General features: G+C 38.9%; 1 protein-coding gene across 2 annotated transcripts; it reads left to right on the top strand.

The window, feature by feature from the left end:
• Window positions 1-5,037: 5,037 nt before the first annotated feature.
• LOC148864048 (uncharacterized) lies at window positions 5,038-17,638 on the top strand. 2 transcript variants are annotated; one of them, XM_088980806.1, is made up of 5 exons: window positions 5,039-6,125; window positions 11,744-11,866; window positions 12,587-12,708; window positions 16,855-16,976; window positions 17,095-17,638. In XM_088980806.1, the coding sequence occupies exons 2-5, from the start codon at window positions 11,755-11,757 to the stop codon at window positions 17,414-17,416; spliced, it is 678 nt and encodes a 225-aa protein (XP_088836932.1). In that variant the 5' UTR covers window positions 5,039-6,125; window positions 11,744-11,754; the 3' UTR covers window positions 17,417-17,638. The 2 variants fall into 2 exon arrangements, with proteins under 2 accessions (XP_088836933.1, XP_088836932.1); XM_088980807.1 differs by lacking the exon at window positions 12,587-12,708 and having other exon boundaries at window positions 5,038-6,125; window positions 16,826-16,976.
• Window positions 17,639-18,743: the final 1,105 nt, after the last annotated feature.

The raw sequence follows: 18,743 nt of genomic DNA, 5'->3' as shown, positions 1-18,743 counted from the left end.
ATTAACTAGGTCCGGCTTCTTATCGACCCAGGGGCTAGGTTTCGGTACTAGGTGTGGGCCACCCCCCTGAAGGTGGTGGTGAAGGCCACGCACATGCATGACTCACTGGCCCTAGCGATGTGCATTTGTGACTGGAAAACGTCGACGTAGTCATCGGGGTCAAAGGACCCATCATACTTGTCCAAAGATGGAAGCTTCAAGTCTCTAGGCATGGGGACTGTTAGGAGTTCTGAGGCGAGGGGGGAAGGAACTAAGAGAATTGGGACAGTTTTTACCTCGTACGAGCTCGTCTCTTCCTTGCCTTTGAGCTCAGGTAGGACACGGGTAAAAGTTCGGCGACTTCATCGGCGCCTTCGTTGAGCAGGCCTGGTGCTGGCGCTGTTGGCCTCCGTGTTGCCGAGCTTGATGGGCCCGGAATGTTGGTCTGCTGCTAGGGCGCTTAACCGATTCTCCGTGAGTGGGAACTTAGGCTTGGAGCGCCGAGGTGCTAACTTTGTGGGTGAGGTTCCCGACCCACCTGCGAGCTGCGAAGTGGGGATAATTTTTCTTTGCTTTTCGGCCTGGGGATGAGGCCTGGGGATGAGGCCTGGCTATTAGGGGGGTTCTAGAGTTGGGAAGCTTCTCCTCGGTGAGGGCGTCCACCTTGAGGGAAGGCCTTAACCGGCTTCGAAACAGGGTGTCGGGGGGGAAGCAGTGACTGTTTAGGGGTAGCTGAGGGAACTGCTGCTGATAATGGTGTTGGGAGAGGTGATGTAGTACCTGGTGCTGCTGGAATTGTTGCATTTGGGCTTGCATTGCCCGCATGCATTACATTAGATCGTCCAGCTGGTTCTGGCAGGTCGCTAGTGGGACAGTAGTTGGTTTAGCGAAGGTTGCTTCGATAGGGAGTGGAAGAGGGACGTTCAAGGCAGGAAGGTTCAGAGGTGCCACTGCTTGTGGCGCACTCAGGCTGGGGATCCCATCCACTGAAAGAGGGATTGTGAACTGCTCGATGCACACCACGGGAACTTGGAGTTGTTCCCCGGTTGTGTTCGTTTCTGTGCCACGTCCGGCATTGTTGGAAAAAGCCATGGGTGTTGGGGGTTTTTTGGAAGAAGAGGAGGTTACGAAAGTTTTAGAGGGAGGCTTTTAGAAGCGTTCCCACAGACGGCGTCAATTGATGGTGCACAATCCGGCCGGTCCTAGCTGTCAATGATCTTGTCTCTGACTGGAGCAACGAGGAGCTTGAAACGGAGAAGATGAGGGAACTCCGGGGGGAACCCGGTGAGATAACTCTGAAGCTTAAGTTAGTATTCTCTCAAAGGCAAGATAAAGACCAGATGGCTTAAAGTTCACCTACCTTGTTGTTGGGAGTAGGGGGCCTTTTATAACCACTTCGCGCACTCACTTCGAGGCCTCTGCCAGGTCGGGTATGATTACTTCTATGTCTCTACCAGTTCGGGTGTCATCCTTTCTGCTGGGACAGAACCGCCACTGCTCCTTGTCGGAGCCGTCTCTGTAACTGGAGATGGCGGTGGCAAGTGGCCGTTTGAAGTGCGGCTGTCAAGCGTCAAATCCCAAGTCAGTCAGATGCGCCGCCCCTGGATACGGACTTTCTCGGTGTCAGGCATGGTACGGTTTGTTCAATTTGGCATCCTGGAGGCAAAGTGCTGGAGTGGTGAGCGAGGTGAAGTCTTGAGTTCAGAGGTATCTCCCGAACTGCCATAGGGCAGGTTAGTTTGGAGAGGTGTGTCCCGAACTGCCATAAAACAGGCCAGTTCGGAAGTGTGACCCGAACTGCCATAGGGCAAGCCAGTTCTGAGAGGTGTGTCCCGAACTGCCATAAAGCAGGCCAGTTCGGAGGTGTGACCCGAACTGCCATAGGACAGGCTAGTTCGGAGATGTGTCCCGAACTGCCACAGGGCAGGCCAGTTCGGGCTACTGCACTTCGGTTTTGGCTCGAGGCTTAAGGAAGAGTTCGGGCTCCTAGTAGGGAGTTCGGACTGTTGGTAGGGAGCTCAGACCGTTGGTTCCTCCCTTTGGTGCTCGCACCTTAGGCGTGCTATTGCCTTTGCCACGTGTTGCGTAATTATAAGGTCGGGCCAAATCTTCCTTCATCACTATTGAATAAGTAATTCATCTTCAATGCTAACAAGCTGTTAAACTTCAAATACTACTCTATGATTAGAGGGTGATCATGGTTCAAATTATTGATAAATTTTGCATATTAAATTGGCTAATCAAAACTATAGTTTTTTAATTTTTGGTTTGTCTTGACAAGGTCGTCTTGACACATCATTTAACATTTTAAAACATTCAAATTACCTAACTCTCATTAAAACCATATTGGTGATTTATAGTTAACAATAGGATACACGCAATATAGAGCATATCGTATCAATATTTTCAACCTTGGGGGTAAACATGGAAGTTTAGCACCTATAGTAAAAAAATGAGAGATAATTCAAGCCTACATTGAGCATTGGACCTCATACCTTTAAGTATACTATATTTAATATGTATAATATTTTATATTTTAATAAATATAATATATGTATAAAATATAGGGTCATTTACTAAGACACAATCTTTAGTTTATCATATTAATTAAAACACTCCTGTTATGTGCACGGTTTTTCTTATCATATGTCCATAAGCAACTTTGTGCAATTTCATCAACACATGATGATGTGACTCGTAAAATTGAAAAGGGAATGGCCTTATGGAACCTTTGTCACTAGGTGGTAATGGATCGAGCTCAACCAATCATCTAACTATTGGAGTGGTTGGTTAATAGTTCCATTTAAAGTTTGTTCGTCCCGTTGCAGTTGAACTTTTAAAGCCAATTAACCTTTATACGTTCTCATCTTGTTGGACACATTAGACCTCGAGCACCAAATAGGATTAGATCCCAAGCATGCTTCATTACAATGATCATATGATGATATTTGACTCATAAAATCAACATAACTCCTAATATAACAACTATTTATGCAATTAGTCCCACCACACCACCATTAATGATTGTAGTGCCAATAGACTTGGCAATTGGATTGGGTGGGTTGAATTTGAGTTGGGTTGAGGCATTTTTAGGTTAAATCTAGATTGAGTCAATGAAGGCTATACCCTTCTAAGCACCCAATTTTTTCTTGGTCCCATTTTTAATCCATCTCTCATATTCCAAATGTTCGATCAGACCTTGCCAACATTTTTAGAATATGCCAAAACCTTATGAAACCAAATTTTAATTGAAATACCCTTAAATCCATAAGATTCTCTTTTTCGATAGTCCCGATTATGCCACATCACCATACCTGTTACCCAATTAGACCCCATCACATGAAACCAAACCTTCAAACAACCAATCACACCAAATTTTAGCCATAAATTCTGTGATATCACCATTCATCCATTAGAGATTCCATTATGATACATCTCACATTACGATACTTATTGAACAAAAAACCTATGATCCACACATCTTTGACATGACCAAGCCCTCTTCACAACCCTGTAATTCAAATCCATGCCACTCCGCCAAACTTAAACCTAAAATTTTCTTATTTACCCATCCATCAAGCCAAGATTCAATTTTGAACCCCTTCATTAACCAAAAGACTCAAGATGTAAATTCCCAAAGTTTCAACACCCTTAAAACCATCAAACACTCATGTTAGACCCCAAATATCCCAAGATATCCACCACCCAAATTTTAGATCCAAAAATCCCCATTTTTCCCTTAATAAACAAAGATTCTAAATCAACCACTCTCATTGCTCGCTACTCTCAAAATTTTAGATCTCGATCACAACATCCCTTCCAAGACAAAAAAATCTCACCAAAACCTTCATTGACCATTTGACTGACCATATGACAAATTTCAAACCCAAAAGTACCCATTTTACCTTCATCTAACAAGATTCCAAATAGATGGTCCTCATTGACCACCACTATCCAATCCAAGATATTCATCAAGGCACATCATCCAAGACCCCCAAAACATACTAAAACCTTCATCAACTTCCCGATGAACCCAATGTTCAACATCAGACCTCAAAATGTCCATTTTGCCATTCATCCAAAATGATTCTAAACCAACGATTCTCGTTGACCGCTACTCTCCAAATCAAAGATATCCATCATTATACATCATCCAACATCTCCAAATCCCATCAAAACCTCCCAATCGAAGATCTATCACATTTCATACCCTAAAAATGACCATCTTACCCTTAGCTTAAAAAGATTTCAAATGTCATCATCGTTGTTCGATACTCTCTAAGTTCAAGATATCAATCGTTACACATCATCTGACACCTTTAAACCCCATCAAAAGCTCCTAATTGATGATTCATCACATTTCGTACCCTAAAATGACCATTTTACCCTTCACTTAAAAAGATTCCAAATGAACCATCACTGTCGTCTAATACTCTCCAAATTCAAGATATCCATCGTTACACATCATCTGACATCCCCAAACCCCATCAAAACCTCCCAATCGCCGATCTGTCAAACTGAAGACATTAAAATGACCATTTTACCCTCATCTATAAAGATTTTATATTAAGGGCTCTCATCAAACGTTACTCTCCTATTTCAAGATCCGCATTATGATACACCTAGACTATGCCATCACCTTCCTAAGCACCTGGATAAACCCTCCTCCATTTTTTTAAAACCCAAAATAACCATTTTACCCTTCCACTAAGAAAAATCCCAACTCAACGGCCTTCCTTGCCCGACACACTCCAAATCACAATTTTTCACTATGACACACCTTTCGAGGTCATCAAACCCCATCATTACCCTTTTCAGACACCTTAGAACCCGATTGGAAAATCTTGTTACAAAATTCTCCATTTTACCCATTCATTACAAAGATTTAATTCATGCGATCTCGTTATTCAAGATAAACTCTAATATCTTGTGTTTTAATCTCAACCCTTAAATCCTACACACCATAAAACCCTGCATATTTTCAATTAGGACCCTTATACATTTTCGAAAATCACCCAAAACCCCCACTAAAAAACCCTTCCCACTCTCTCAATCTCTCACCGAATCTCTCCCTCCTCCATGAAACCTTACCACCGACTCTCACCTTCATCATCTTCTTCCTCTCCCTTATACAATAAACCCCAAAACTGTATCTCTTCTCCCACACCAGGACCACTGAACTCTCAATCCCCCATCTTCTTCTTCCTACTCTCATTCCATGGAACAGAACATAACCGAACCTTAGCTCCATCTCTTTCCTCCTCTCCTTTCCACCTCCCTCCCCCATTAACGAACCAGCAACCCTCTCTTCCTTTCTCTCAACCTCCTTCCTCTACCATCGGATACTCTCTCTTCGAATAGAACCCCATCCTCACAATTCTCTTCTCCCCCTATCACTCATCGTCTCTATCCTCTCTCGCCCCCTCATTCTGTCATCTTCTCTCAACCAAAAAAGAAAAAAAAAAAAACAAAGAATTTCCATTCGGCAAGAAAAGAAGAACAAAGAAGAAGAAGAGGAGAAGAAGGAAGAAGTTGAGAAGGAAAAGGTCTGCTCGCCCCAAGGATAAAGAAGAAAAGCTCTCCCATTTGTTCCATGAAAGAAGGTGAAGGAAAGCCCTTCCTACCCCATTCGGTCAGGTAAAGAAACCCCAACCCCGCCAACCCTCTCTCTCTCTTTCATCGTAATTACTCTCTCTCTTTCTCTCCAAAATCTCTCTCTAGCTCTCTCACCCCTACACCTAAACCGAAAATCCCATACTCTTTCACCCTTCATCACCTTCTACTTCCCCAACCGAAATCCACTCATTCACCCATCACCCTCATCTTCGTATTTCTCAACCCCAAACCAAAATCTAACTCCATCAAAACCCTAGTTCTGATAACCCCAAAACTGAATCATTTTTCTTCCTTTCCACCATCTTCCCTTCTCATAGCCTAAACATTGGAAAAACCCCCCATTTGGTCAGTGGAAAAGGCAAGGAGGATAAAAGAACAACAAGAAAGACATTCAGCCCAAAATCTTAGGGTCGAGTTAATCTCAAGAACAAAGCAAGGAAGGAAATTCAGCCATTGCATTTGTGCAAACCCGAAGTCAATATTTCAGCACCATCCACTCTACAAAGTGCTTGATCAAAGGCCACAAAGAGGTGAGTTATTCGCCTTACCCCTTTTCTATTTTAATTTCTTTTTATATTTTCTTCGATTTTACTAATGTTCTAGGATATATTTGTTTTCAGCATTATGTATCTTGTTGGTTAAAGGTTGGTGGTTTCTTTTTTTTTTTTTTTTTAAGTTGATGTCATAATGTTTAGGTGTAGGGAGCATTAGAGTTATTTTCTTTATGTATTGGAATGGATATTCATCATCTTGTCTGGAGTTATTTAATTTAACTTGAACCAATATTACTACTTAAATCCTTCCCTTTTTTATAGTGTTCCAATTCAGATTTGGCAAGTTAAGTGAATATGCATGTTAGTTTTTTTTTTGAATGTTAGAATACATGTGTAATGGAGATTTAGCTTATGTTAAACTTTAATTCAAGCTAGTTTTCTATCTTGTTTATTGGATATTTTTTGTTTCCTTGTTTTTTTTTTTAAATCCTAAATGTAAATTGTGTTCAGTGAGCCCCAAGTGAGGTGGCTCATAGGGGATTGATTCCCTTCCTCTTTGATGGGTAAGGTTGCTAGAAATCTAGTAGATTTTGTTTCCTTTAGTTCTTATTCTTTCTTTACTAAATTAGGGGAAATGTACTACACATTGAGTATGGGAGAGGGATGCTTAACACCTTCCCTCTCTCCCCTAAAAAGTACAAAGATGAACTTTGTTTTGGGTGTGAATCATGTCTTGTTGTTTTATTGAACATGGGAGGCCCATCACTTCTATGTTCTTTCCTTTGATGGGTGGCGGCTCCATACCATTTCAGCCATGGAGTGAACCCCAAACTCAATTTGGATGTTCACAACCCTGACATTAAGCATTTGGGTTAAGGTTGACCTATAGGTCAACTTGATTCAACCCTATCATTATTGAAAAATTAAAAATTGAAACATGAAAAATGTTAACTAAACTATTAAATGAATTAACCTAAAATTCAAATTTTGAAAAGAAAGTTTGCATTCAATTGATCTTTAAGAAAGGAAAGATTAACTCTTCCTCCAACGAATTTACCAACAACTATAAAAAACTTGAAAATTCAAAATTTCAAAAAGTGAACAATAGAAGTAAAGTTTAAAGGCAAACAGAAAAATAACATAAATAGATGATTAGATGTCCAAAAGACATGCAAATGTTCTAAACTTCCAATATGAATTAAAAAAAAATCAAAATGACTCTTAACTTTAAACACATTCCATCATTTTTAAATTTATCCATCCATTACTGGAAAATTCATCTATAGAGGTGGCCATAACTACCACTAAAAGCTGAAAAAATGCCTCTAAAGGAAATAGTAGATGGTCAAGTGAGTGCCTCTAAATGCCTAGTCGCTAAATGTTTTAGAGGCGCTTGGTTGAGCATTAGAGGTGGATTCGCCTCTAAATTGAACTTTTAGAGGCACATATGACTGCCTCTATTTCACTAACACTAAAAGTCCTATATAGAGGCACTTGTAAGTGCCTCTGAAAGTTCAATTTAGAGGTGCATTTGAACGCTTCTAAATGATTTTGCGGCAATTTATGTGCCTCTAAAAGAAATCTAAGAAAAAAAATCTCAATTAGAGGCACTTTTAGCTGTCTCTAAAGATATATGCTTTAATATTTAGAGGCACTTTTGGCCGCCTCTAAAAAGGTTCCATTTTTTTTTAAAAGTGCAATATACTGTGAATATTGTTACATAAAAATTCCAATCGATACACCTTACGAAAATATATTCAATCAAAATATAAAACCTGTATGAAAATATATATGAAATTATACCAATTGGTGCACCTGTTTGAAGAATTGAATTGAATAAATTATACTAATAATTCTTGAAAACAGGTTTTGGAATTAGCTGGAAATGCAACAAGGGATAATAAGAAGACAAGGATAGTGCCTTAAACATTTGGATTAAGGTTGACCCACAGGTCAACTTGATTCAACCCTATCATTATTGAAAAATTAAAAATTGAAACATGAAAAATGTTAACTAAACTATTAAATGAATTAACCTAAAATTCAAATTTTGAAAAGAAAGTTTGCATTCAATTGATCTTCAAGAAAGGAAAGATTGACTCTTTCCCCAACAAATTTACCAACAACTATAAAAAACTTGAAAGTTCAAATTTTCAAAAAGTGAACAATAAAAGTAAAGATTAAAGACCACACAGAAAAATAACATAAATAGATGATGAGATGTCCAATAGACACGCAAATGTTCTAAACTTCTAATATGAATTAAAAAAAATCAAAATGACTTTAACTTTAAACACATTCTATCATTTGTAAATTTATCCATCCACTACTGGAAAATTCATCTATAGAGGCGGCCATAACTACCTCGAAAAGCTGAAAAAAATGCCTCTAAAGGAAATAGGGGATGGTCAGGTGAATGCCTCTAAATGCCCAGTCGCTAAATGTTTTAGAGGCTCTTGGTTGAGCATTAGAGGTGGATTCACCTCTAAATTGGACTTTTAGAGGCACATACGACTGTCTCTATTTCACTAACGCTAAAAGTCCTGTACAGAGGCACTTACAAGCGCCTCTGAAAGTTCAATTTAGAGGCACTTACAAGTCGCTAAATGTTTTAGAGGCTCTTGATTGAGCATTAGAGGTGGATTCACCTCTAAATTGGACTTTTAGAGGCACATACGACTGCCTCTATTTCACTAACGCTAAAAGTCCTGTATAGAGCACTTACAAGTGCCTCTGAAAGTGCAGCAATTTTATGTGCCTCTAAAAGAAATCTAAGAAAAATAAATCTCAATTAGAGGCACATTTGGCTGCATCTAAAGATATATGCTTTAATATTTGGCTGCACTTTTGGCCGCCTCTAAAAAGGTTCCAATATTTAGAGTCACCTTCCACTACCAGCCTGTCATAATTTAGTTCTCTAGCAATCTGTATTCCTTGTAAGACAGCTCAGAACTCCGCAAAGGCTGAATCCCCTACTCCAAGAGGACCTGAAAAAACAGCCACAATATGACCTTCGGAGTTTCTAAACTCCCCCTATACCAGCCGGGCCTGGGTTCCCTAGACTGCTTCCATCAAAGTTCAGTTCGATGAAGCCTTCGTGCAGTGGTTTCCAGCCCACAACAGGTTTGACTCTCTTAGAGGAGCTTCTAACTATCACTTCCAAATTCCTCCACAAATCATCAAAAGAGAACTCAGAAAATAAAATTAGAGACTTGGCTCGCATTATAGCTCTATATAAAATGCATTCCAGCACTGCTTCCTTACCTCTTTCTTTATCATTGAACACTCTACCATTCCTTTCCTCCCACACCGTCCAAATCAATGCAGCCCTTAGACATCTCCACAAAACCTTACCCCTTCTCTTTGGCCAACTGAAATTCGTCGGGTCAACGAGATTTCGGATCTGAATAGGTAAACTCCACCTGTGACCAAGAAGTTCAAAAATCTTTTCTCAAAGACTAGCCACAAAGGATCAGGATAACGGAAGATGGTGACACTTTTCTCCACTTACTTTACACAGGGTATACCAGTTAGGGGACAGACACAGAAAAGGTCTTTTTTGCAAGACATCCAATGTGTTTATTTTTCCATGGAAAACTTTTCAACACAAAGCCCCATCCTTGGAAGGAATGGGCTTAACCCAAATTTCGTTAGCAGTGCAATGATGAGAGTTTGGATATGAACACAAGAATGCCATAAAGGAGGCACAAGAGAAGATCCCTTTGGGGTGTGGAATCCAGACCTGACCATCGGACTTAGACAAATCCAGGAAAACAAAATCAAGAATTTATAACAACGAGGCTGCCCTTTCAAATTCAAAGTCCCTTAAATTTCTTCTTAAACCCAAATTCCAGCTTAACCTGGTCGACTCAGAGAGGGAAGCAAAATGAGAGACAAGTTCTTTTTTGAACAAAGAAAGAGAATACAACAAGGGGAACAGAAACTGAGGAAGCACTCCAAGCCAAAGGTCCTCCCAAAAAAGAACCTTATCTCCAGAGCAAACATCATACCTGATTTGGCGTAGAAACTGAGGAAGCACTCCACAGATGGGAGCCCTCAAAGATACCCAACATCCCAGCCATTGCCTGCTGAACCATGGATACTAACAATCACCACTTGCCACAATCTCCCTCTCTCCTGAGTCCACCTCCAAAGCCACTTACCTAGTAAGGAGGAATTCTTATTGCCGAAGTTTCCTATTTCTAAACCCTCTTGATCTTTACTTTTGCACACTACGTCCCCTTCCAACCATCCCCTGGCTCCCACAAAAAATCTCTCATCAATTTTTCTAGTTTCATCACTTCCCTCCGTGGCATTCTGAATACCGACAGTTAGTAGACGGGAAAATTTGCCTAAGTGGATTTTATCAAAGTAATTCAACCTCCCATCGAGATATAATTTTTCTTCCAGGTAGCCAATCTCTTAGAGCACCTTTCCACAACTGGGTTCCAGAACCTACTTTCTTTCGGATTGTCTCCTAGTGGCATCCCAAGGTATTTCAAAGGCCAAGCAGCTATGGGGCAGCCTAAAGATTCTGCTACTTCTTCTAGCTCCTCCTGCTCCAAGCTTATCCCTGCCACACAACTCTTCTCAAAATTGATTTGCAATTTTGAAATAAACTCAAACAACTTAATCACCTCCTTCAACTGTCTTGCCTTTAATGAATCCCCACCCTTGTAGAAGATAATTGTATCGTTGGAAAACTGTAAGTGTGTCACCACTGCATTCAGTCTGCCTATTCTCCACCCTTTAAAGATATTCAACATATCTGCTCTTAGGAGAAGTCTACTAAAAACATCTGCTACTAGGGTAAAAGGAAAGGGGGACAAGGGATCCCCTTGTCTTAATCCCCCTAGTAGCTGGGAAGAAATCCCTTACCACACCATTCACCACTACTGAGTAGGCGAGTAATGACAAGTTTTCAAACACCCTTCAACCCATCCTGATGTGGACGCTGGCAGCAGCAGCAGTAATTTAGTGCAGCAGCAGCAGTAATTTAGTGTTCTCAGCAGCAGCAATTTAGTGTTCTCATCCTATCTTATCTATTCAGTATTCTTGCCTTATCTGCTTTCAGTAGTAGGGATTAGTAGGAGTCTTATCTATTCGGTGTTCTTATTTTATCATTTCAGTAGTAGGGATTAGTAGGGAGTCTTATCTTATCTTATCAGTTCAGTAGGATAGATTATTAAGGGAGTCTTATCTTATCTTATCTTATCAGTTTAGTAGGATAGATTAGTAGGGAGTCTTCCTAATTAGCAAGGAGTCTTCCTAAAAGTAGGACTCTTATCTCTTGTAATCTCCTATTTAAGGAGCTGAGAATATTGAATAAGATCATCGAAAATTTCAGTCAAGAAAGAGAGCAAAGAAGAGTTGGTGATCTCTTGAACATATCACTTTTTAGGGTAGCAAGATAGGTTCTTCAAGAAAATGGAGGAACAAGGGAAAACAGGAGGTTTTCCCCGTGGGCCGACCCGTGACGAGATCCTATTTGCGGGGCCCATAACACATCCACACCATCTTTCCCCAAAACCATAGCATTTTAATGAATTAAAATTTTTCTGATTGCCCATTCCATTTATGTGCTTGCTTACCTTTTTGATAGTTTGGAAGTCTATCTTAATTCTGGGTTTTGACCTTTATGAAATTTCTTGCAGGGTACGTGGTTATGGAGGAAAGCCTTGCTAAGAAGCTCTACCCATCAGTGGAAACAATAAAGCCCTTGAATGGGGAAATAGGTGATGTGTCAACCTGCATCAGTCACCAGAGTGATTCATATGGTATGGATTTAATTTTTCTGTGTTTGAAGTGAATTGTATGTTTCTGTATCACTTTTAGATTTGCACATGCATAATTTATATATGAATTCTACCTTTCTGCATCACCTTTACAACCATGCACACACCATAGTTGAAGCATTTCATTTAGAAGTTTCAAGATCTCGTACTGTAGCTAGGGCTGTAATTGGATCGGATTCAGCCAAATCTGAATCCAACCTGATTACTGAAAACTTGCATCCAAATCTGATCGGATTTGAAGACTTTGAATTTGAAATCAATACCTAGCAGACTCAGATCGGATTAATCTGACTCTGCTTTAATTTTTTAAAATACCAAAAAAAAATTACTTTTCAACTTTTATATATAATAAATTAATATAAATATAACATACTGAATTTATTTTTTATATATCCATATATAATATAATATAAAATTTATATATCAAGATCAATAAATATTATAATATAATCAGATTGAATGGGGTCAAATCTGAATCTGATCCGATTATAAATCGGATGTAGATCGTAACATCTGAATCCAATCCGATTATATAAATACATAATCCGAGTCCGAGATAATTGGAACGGGTGTCGGATCGGGCTCCGGATTTTCGTTTATCATTGACAGGCCTAACTGTAGCATCTCCTAATTGTCCACCATGCATGCAAATTTTTCATGCTCACTGATGAAACAAAATTTGATTAGAGCTTTTGATTTCAGAGTGTGATGACAGTGACTTGTGGGGTGAAGATGAGTCTCTATGTGATGGTTCTGACAATGGACTCAATAAGGCATCTGAATTGGACAGGGAATGGCAAAGGAGGCACAATGAATTCCATACAGTATCCATAGAAATTAAAAAAAAAATTATTTTCTCATGAAAAATGCTTTTTTTATCAATACCCAGAAGAAGATTTCATTAAATTAATTAAAGAGGCACAACAAGTAGTTGTGAAAGTTACAAATAAACACCAACTGTCCAACCCCCAAAGTTACAACTGAGCCCAAAACATAGTGCGACTATGTACCCCTTGTTTGGCTAAACTATCCACCAAACTGTTGGCTGATCTTCTAATCCAATTAATTTGAATCAACATAGCCATGGAGAGCCTTTTGAACCTCATAAGATCATTCCTTAGGTGCCATGTAACTCCTTCCTCTTTCTTTAACCAATCAACAACTATTTTGGAGTCTCCTTCAATAACTAGCTTCTCTAGACCCAATTCCTTTTCTTTGTCAAGCCCATAGAAAGCTGCTAAGAGTTCTGTTGATGCAACATCACTTTGCCCAGCTGGGCCCGAGAAGAAGGCACATATATTACCTTCATCATACCTGATAGCTCCTCCAATTCCAGCGGGGCCTGGATTACTCACACTACTCCCATCAAAGTTCAGTTTAAACCAACCACGAGGCAGGGGAGACCAGTCCACCGTTGCAATCTGTCTTTTAGAAGAAGATGCTGCTATAGCCCCCACACCCTGAAGAAATCATCAAACTTAAAGTCTGAAAACAAATTAAGAGTCTTAGCCCAGTGAGCCTCTCTTTGAGTTATGACTTCAATCAGTGCTTCCTTGCTCCTCTCCTTTTCCCCAAAGATTGTAGTTTCTTTCCTCCCAAATTGACCAAATAACTGCTGCCCTTGTGCATTTACACAGCAGCTTACCCCCTATTAGTAGAACACCTACAAATAGAAGGGTTGAACATCCCTTCCAAGCTAACAGGAGAGAGCCACCTGCAACCAAAAAGTGAAGCAAACCATTCCCAGATAAAGCTAACAAAAGGACAGGAAATTAGAAGATGGACTGCAGTCTCACCATTAAGCCTACACAAGCTGCACTATAGTTGGGGGACAAACACCAATTTGGCCTCTTCCTCTGAAGCTTATCACAAGTATTAATACAACAATAATACACATCCCAACAAAGCACTGACTCTAGGAGGGATGGGAGAAGACCAAATTTCTTTAACAGGGAAAGAGGAAGGTGAAGGAGAGGAAGCTATAAGGGAGAAGGATTTACAAGTGAAAGTCCCAGAAGACCCAAGGCTCCATATCCTGCCATCTTCGCCCCCAACCCCAAGAACCACTGGATTCAAAAGAGAGCAAACCAGTAACAGGGGGAATTTCAGACTCTCTAAGATTCCTAACAAAGCCCAAGTTCCAATTTAACTCAGAAGGAGAGGAAGAGGAGCAAATGAACTCGGTCACTGGTCTGCCTTTGAGGAAGGACAAAACATAAAGTGAGGGGAAGATCTTCATCAAAGGGGAATCCCCAATCCAAATATCTTCCCAAAACCTAATCTTAAGACCGGAAACCAAGTCCTACCTGATGTGATTGAGGAATGTAGGAAGACAACTGTGGATGGCTTTCCAAGGAGTAGCCAAGGTGGCTCTCTGGAGACAACCAGTGTCCCATCCATTGTTTGACAGCCCATGCACACTTGCTATCAGTTTATGCCAAATCCTATTGCTCTCCCTCGGGAACCTCCATAGCCACTTAGTAAGGCCCAATTTTTCATTCTAAGGTTCCCAATCCCCAAGCCCCCTTCTGCCTTCAACTTCAACACCTTCTCCCACCTGAGCAGATGATCTTTCTTCCCTTCTCCAGGCTCCCACAAAAAGTCTCTCATAATCTTTTCCAACTTTCTCACAATAACCAAGGGCATCCTAAAAACTGATGTAAAGTAGACGGGAAGGTTGGCTAAGGTAGATTTGATCAAAGTTATCCTCCCACCTAATGAATGAAAAATGCTAATTTCCTGATACTGATAGCTTTTGATGTTGAGGTGTTGAAACATGTAACCTCTGATATAAGTTTTTTGTACAACTATATATATTTTTTTTCAGTTTTTTCCTTAATAGTGTGTATTGGAACAGTTGGTTGTACATAAGTAACAATCAATAATAATGTAGTTGAATTCATAGAGAAAGTTTTTACCACCCAAACAATGAGTGGCAAGGATGGAGCACAATGTTGCTCTCTCAGCAAAAATCAAGCATATAGAACAAACATAAGATCTTTACACAATAAGACCTGGCTCAGGAATTCCCCACAAAAGACTCCCTTGCAGTCCCTTCTTTTTGCTATGGCATCAGCAGTTCATTAGCAGACCTGGGCACTCAGTTGAATGAGCTATTCAAGGTGTTGTCCAGTGCTTTTATTTGCCTCATTAATGCTCTGTATTCCCAAGGAATGTTTTCTTCAGCTCTCATGAATGAAGTACAACATTGCTCTCTAAGCAACAATCAAGCATTTAGAACAAAAATAAGAGCTTTACACAATAAGACCTGGCTCAGGAATTCCCCATAAAAGACTCTCTTGCAGCCCCTTCTTTTGCCAAGGCATCAGTGTACTTTAGCAGACCTGGGCACCCAGTTGATGAGCTATTCAAGGGGTTGTCCAGTGCCTTTGCCTGCCTCATTAATGCTCTGTATTCCCAGGGAATGTTTTCTTCACCTCTGATCCACAATATAACTGTTTGACAGTCTCCTTTATATTTGTCCATCCATGCAATACTGCCAGTTTTAATTATTGAGTGAGGGCAAGAAGTTCTGCTTTTAGAGAGTCATTATTGCCAATTGGACCTGAATAACTAAGATACATGTTGCCATTATCATCCTTAACAACTCCAACTCCCCCAATTTCTGAAGTCCCTGGGTTACCTAGGCTATACCTATCAAAATTGAGTTTCAGTCTTCCTTCTGTTGGTGCTGCCCATTCTACTTGTCTTTGCTGATTTCGAGCTTGATACCCCTATCACTGGCTGCCAACCTCTTTTGTAAATCATTCATAGTAATACCTTTAAACTCATCACAAGGCAAAGGCCAATGTCCAATTCTAATGGTAATGGGATCTATTCCAATTCTTTATTTTAAAAAATTCTGCCACCGTCTGCCCTTGTGCACTGCCAAAGTATCCTTTGCCTCGTTATGTAACATTACTAAGTTTGCTATAAATAGTGCCAAGACTCTAGAGGGCACTGTCCAAACACTCCCAAAGAGAGTTGAAAAGTGATTCCATACCTGAGAAGAGGTCAATTTTCAGACCTGTTTTCCTTTATCATCTCAATGTGTATTAAAACCAAGTTACTCTCTTAAACAAAGCAGAAAAAAGGAGGAAGAAATCGGTACAAAATATTTACTTAAACATAAAGTGAGAACTTTCTGTGTTTTATGATGATTCTCTTTGTTTTCAGATACTTACTTGTTTTTATGTCTTGATATTTGGGGCTATGGGTTTTGTTCTTCTGAAGTGGGTTTGTGTTTTGTTATTGGAAGTTAAAGTCATATTGTCTTTGAGGTGACACTGGTTTCTTGAAAATTTTGGTGGCACAGGCAACTTGAAAGTGAAATAAAGGTTTGAGATGATTATGCAATGTAAATACTAGTACAAGTATTGTAATTGTATTTGGAACTTAGTTATGTACAGCATGATGGGGTAGGGTGTAAAGGCAGGAGAGTTTGACCATGGAGTGGTAGATAAACGGAATAAATGGTATTTTTGGACTATTTACAAATTGTTGTTTTGATAGTTGCGCTGTTATTGGATCCTTAAAAGGTTTCTTTAGTTAGTATTGATCATGCTCCCAAGCTATTTGGTCAGACCATCTGACATAGGGGTTATGGTGTTCGTAAAGGTTTAGTAATTGAGATAAATTGTTAAGTTACTGAAGTCCATGTACTACACTTGTTTGACTAGTTACACATCTAGGGTGGATTATGGTTTTTACACCATGCTCCCTCCATTCAGTTTTAGCGAGCATCTTATTTAAAATGTTACTTTAACTGTTGTATTATTAAAATGTGAAAGTTTCATATTATTGTCATCCCTTCCACATGCCCATACCATACTTTTTCTGGTGGTTGACAGCTCTTGTTTCAATCTTGTTCTGATGCTTTTATGATTATCCAGTAATCTGCCTATATATGCACAAATGACACTTTTATAATCGAAACTCAAGATACTTTGTGGTCCTTAATGAATTCTTGGATTGGCTACCGCGATGGTCTAATGGCTGGGAAGGAAACTTCTGCACAGGTGGGGTTCAATATTGGTTTTAAACAATCTGTACTTGTCGGATACAACTGGGGCATTGTTAGAGGAATTACAAGGTAAGGAACATATTAATTCTTGTTATGAACATACTAATTATTGTTCTCAACACAAACTAATTTCATTTCTTGTCTCAACTCTCAACCGTATACTTTGGGGTTTGGAATCCTTGTACAGTGTAATAGCTTGTCTACCGGATGGCCTAAAACAGAAGCTGGTTGAAACATTAGAAAAGAGAGAGAAGTTGCAATCCTTGTATGAATCTGTGCATTCCATTTCAAGTATCGGTGCACTTAAATTGTTCCACGAGGACATCTTGGCTAGCAGTTCAGGAGATGGTGTTGCCAATTTGGGAGGAAACTCCCATGAAGAAACTACACCAGAAAAACCTTCGAGTCCTTGTCAACTTGGAAGGTACTTTGGGGAGCTTGAATCACTTCTCCATGAATCTCCTGCAATTGAAGTCCAAATGGCAGCTGATTTGAAGAATGTAGGATGAAACTCACATACAACCAAGACTTTATTTTCAAATGGCATCCTAGAGTTTGTACTTCAAATAATTATTTTCGCATGAGGAATGTTTGTCAAAGCAACTTTGTAAAGGGGATTATTTGTAAATTTTCTTTATTATTTTTCAGTACATGGGTTCGTGGGAATTAAGGTAATACTAATTCATATGTGAATCTACTTCATTGAAACGACGGTACCATACATCATTCAACTCTTGCTGTGCAACTTACTTTTCAGACTACAAACGTGCAAGCCGCAGTGCAGTCTTTTATGTGAAACATGTAGGGATTATGCTCCTTTGTTCTAAATTCTAATTTTGATATGACTCATATACCTAATTTAATCTAATACTTGTGGAGGTTAGATTGAATTAGAAAAAAATCCAATGTTCAATTTGATGACTAAAGGATAGAAGGAAATATGCATTTTATATTATTTGCCTCTCAAAAAATGTAAGAAATCATAAATTAACGTAACTGAAGTTCAATTACTGAACAATAATGTAAGTTATAATAAATGTTATTATTAGAAAAAAAATGGATTTGAAAAATCTCTACATCAAGTAATCATATGAGCATTATTATGTAAAATTCAATAAAAGAATCATTAATAGCGTAATTTATGGAATTAAATTTGTTGTTATTCACTAATGTCAATAAAAATTAAAATGATGTGGAACCATCCAGTTCCATAATTGTTTTTATCTTGCAACAGAATTTTTGTAATTATTAATATAATTTAATTAAAAAATTAAAATTTATTTGGATATAGTTTTAATTTAGTTACTATTTTAAAGATCATGTATTAAAAAACAACTTTGTGTTCTTGATGAAGTAAAAATAAGTTGCCCTATTGTCATGTTTATCATGTATAAACAATGATGTTATTTATTGTTATTTATATAAATTGACAAAGATAGAAATTTAAATTAACTTTAACATCTTATTTTATTTTCATACAAATTTCCAACAACAGTCGTGCAATCTTCTTTTAATTCTAGAATACATAAATCAATAACATCTACAAGATGATTCCATAAAGTAAACTTTGTTTGTAGTAACCAGTTATATACAATAAAGTATGTTGAAATTAAATAAAATAAATATTGTAAATATTATATATAAATCTCATATAAAGTACATGTATATTATTACCAAAAGAATACTAAACCCAATATATACTATTAAACCAAAACGTGTATCCAAAAGTCTGCATTCACCAAATGGAATCTACATGTGCAAAATGTGCATCAATAGATCCTTCTATTAACCAACGTGTAATGTCGAGCATGCATTCAATTATAAGGCTGCAAGTAA

The sequence above is a fragment of the Nelumbo lutea genome, chromosome 3, assembly GCF_056320005.1.
Source record: "Nelumbo lutea isolate HS-2025 chromosome 3, American lotus-T2T, whole genome shotgun sequence".
Classification (NCBI taxonomy): Eukaryota; Viridiplantae; Streptophyta; class Magnoliopsida; order Proteales; family Nelumbonaceae; genus Nelumbo; species Nelumbo lutea.
Note: the sequence above shows the minus strand (reverse complement) of the source record. Positions and strands in the feature narration are given on the sequence as shown.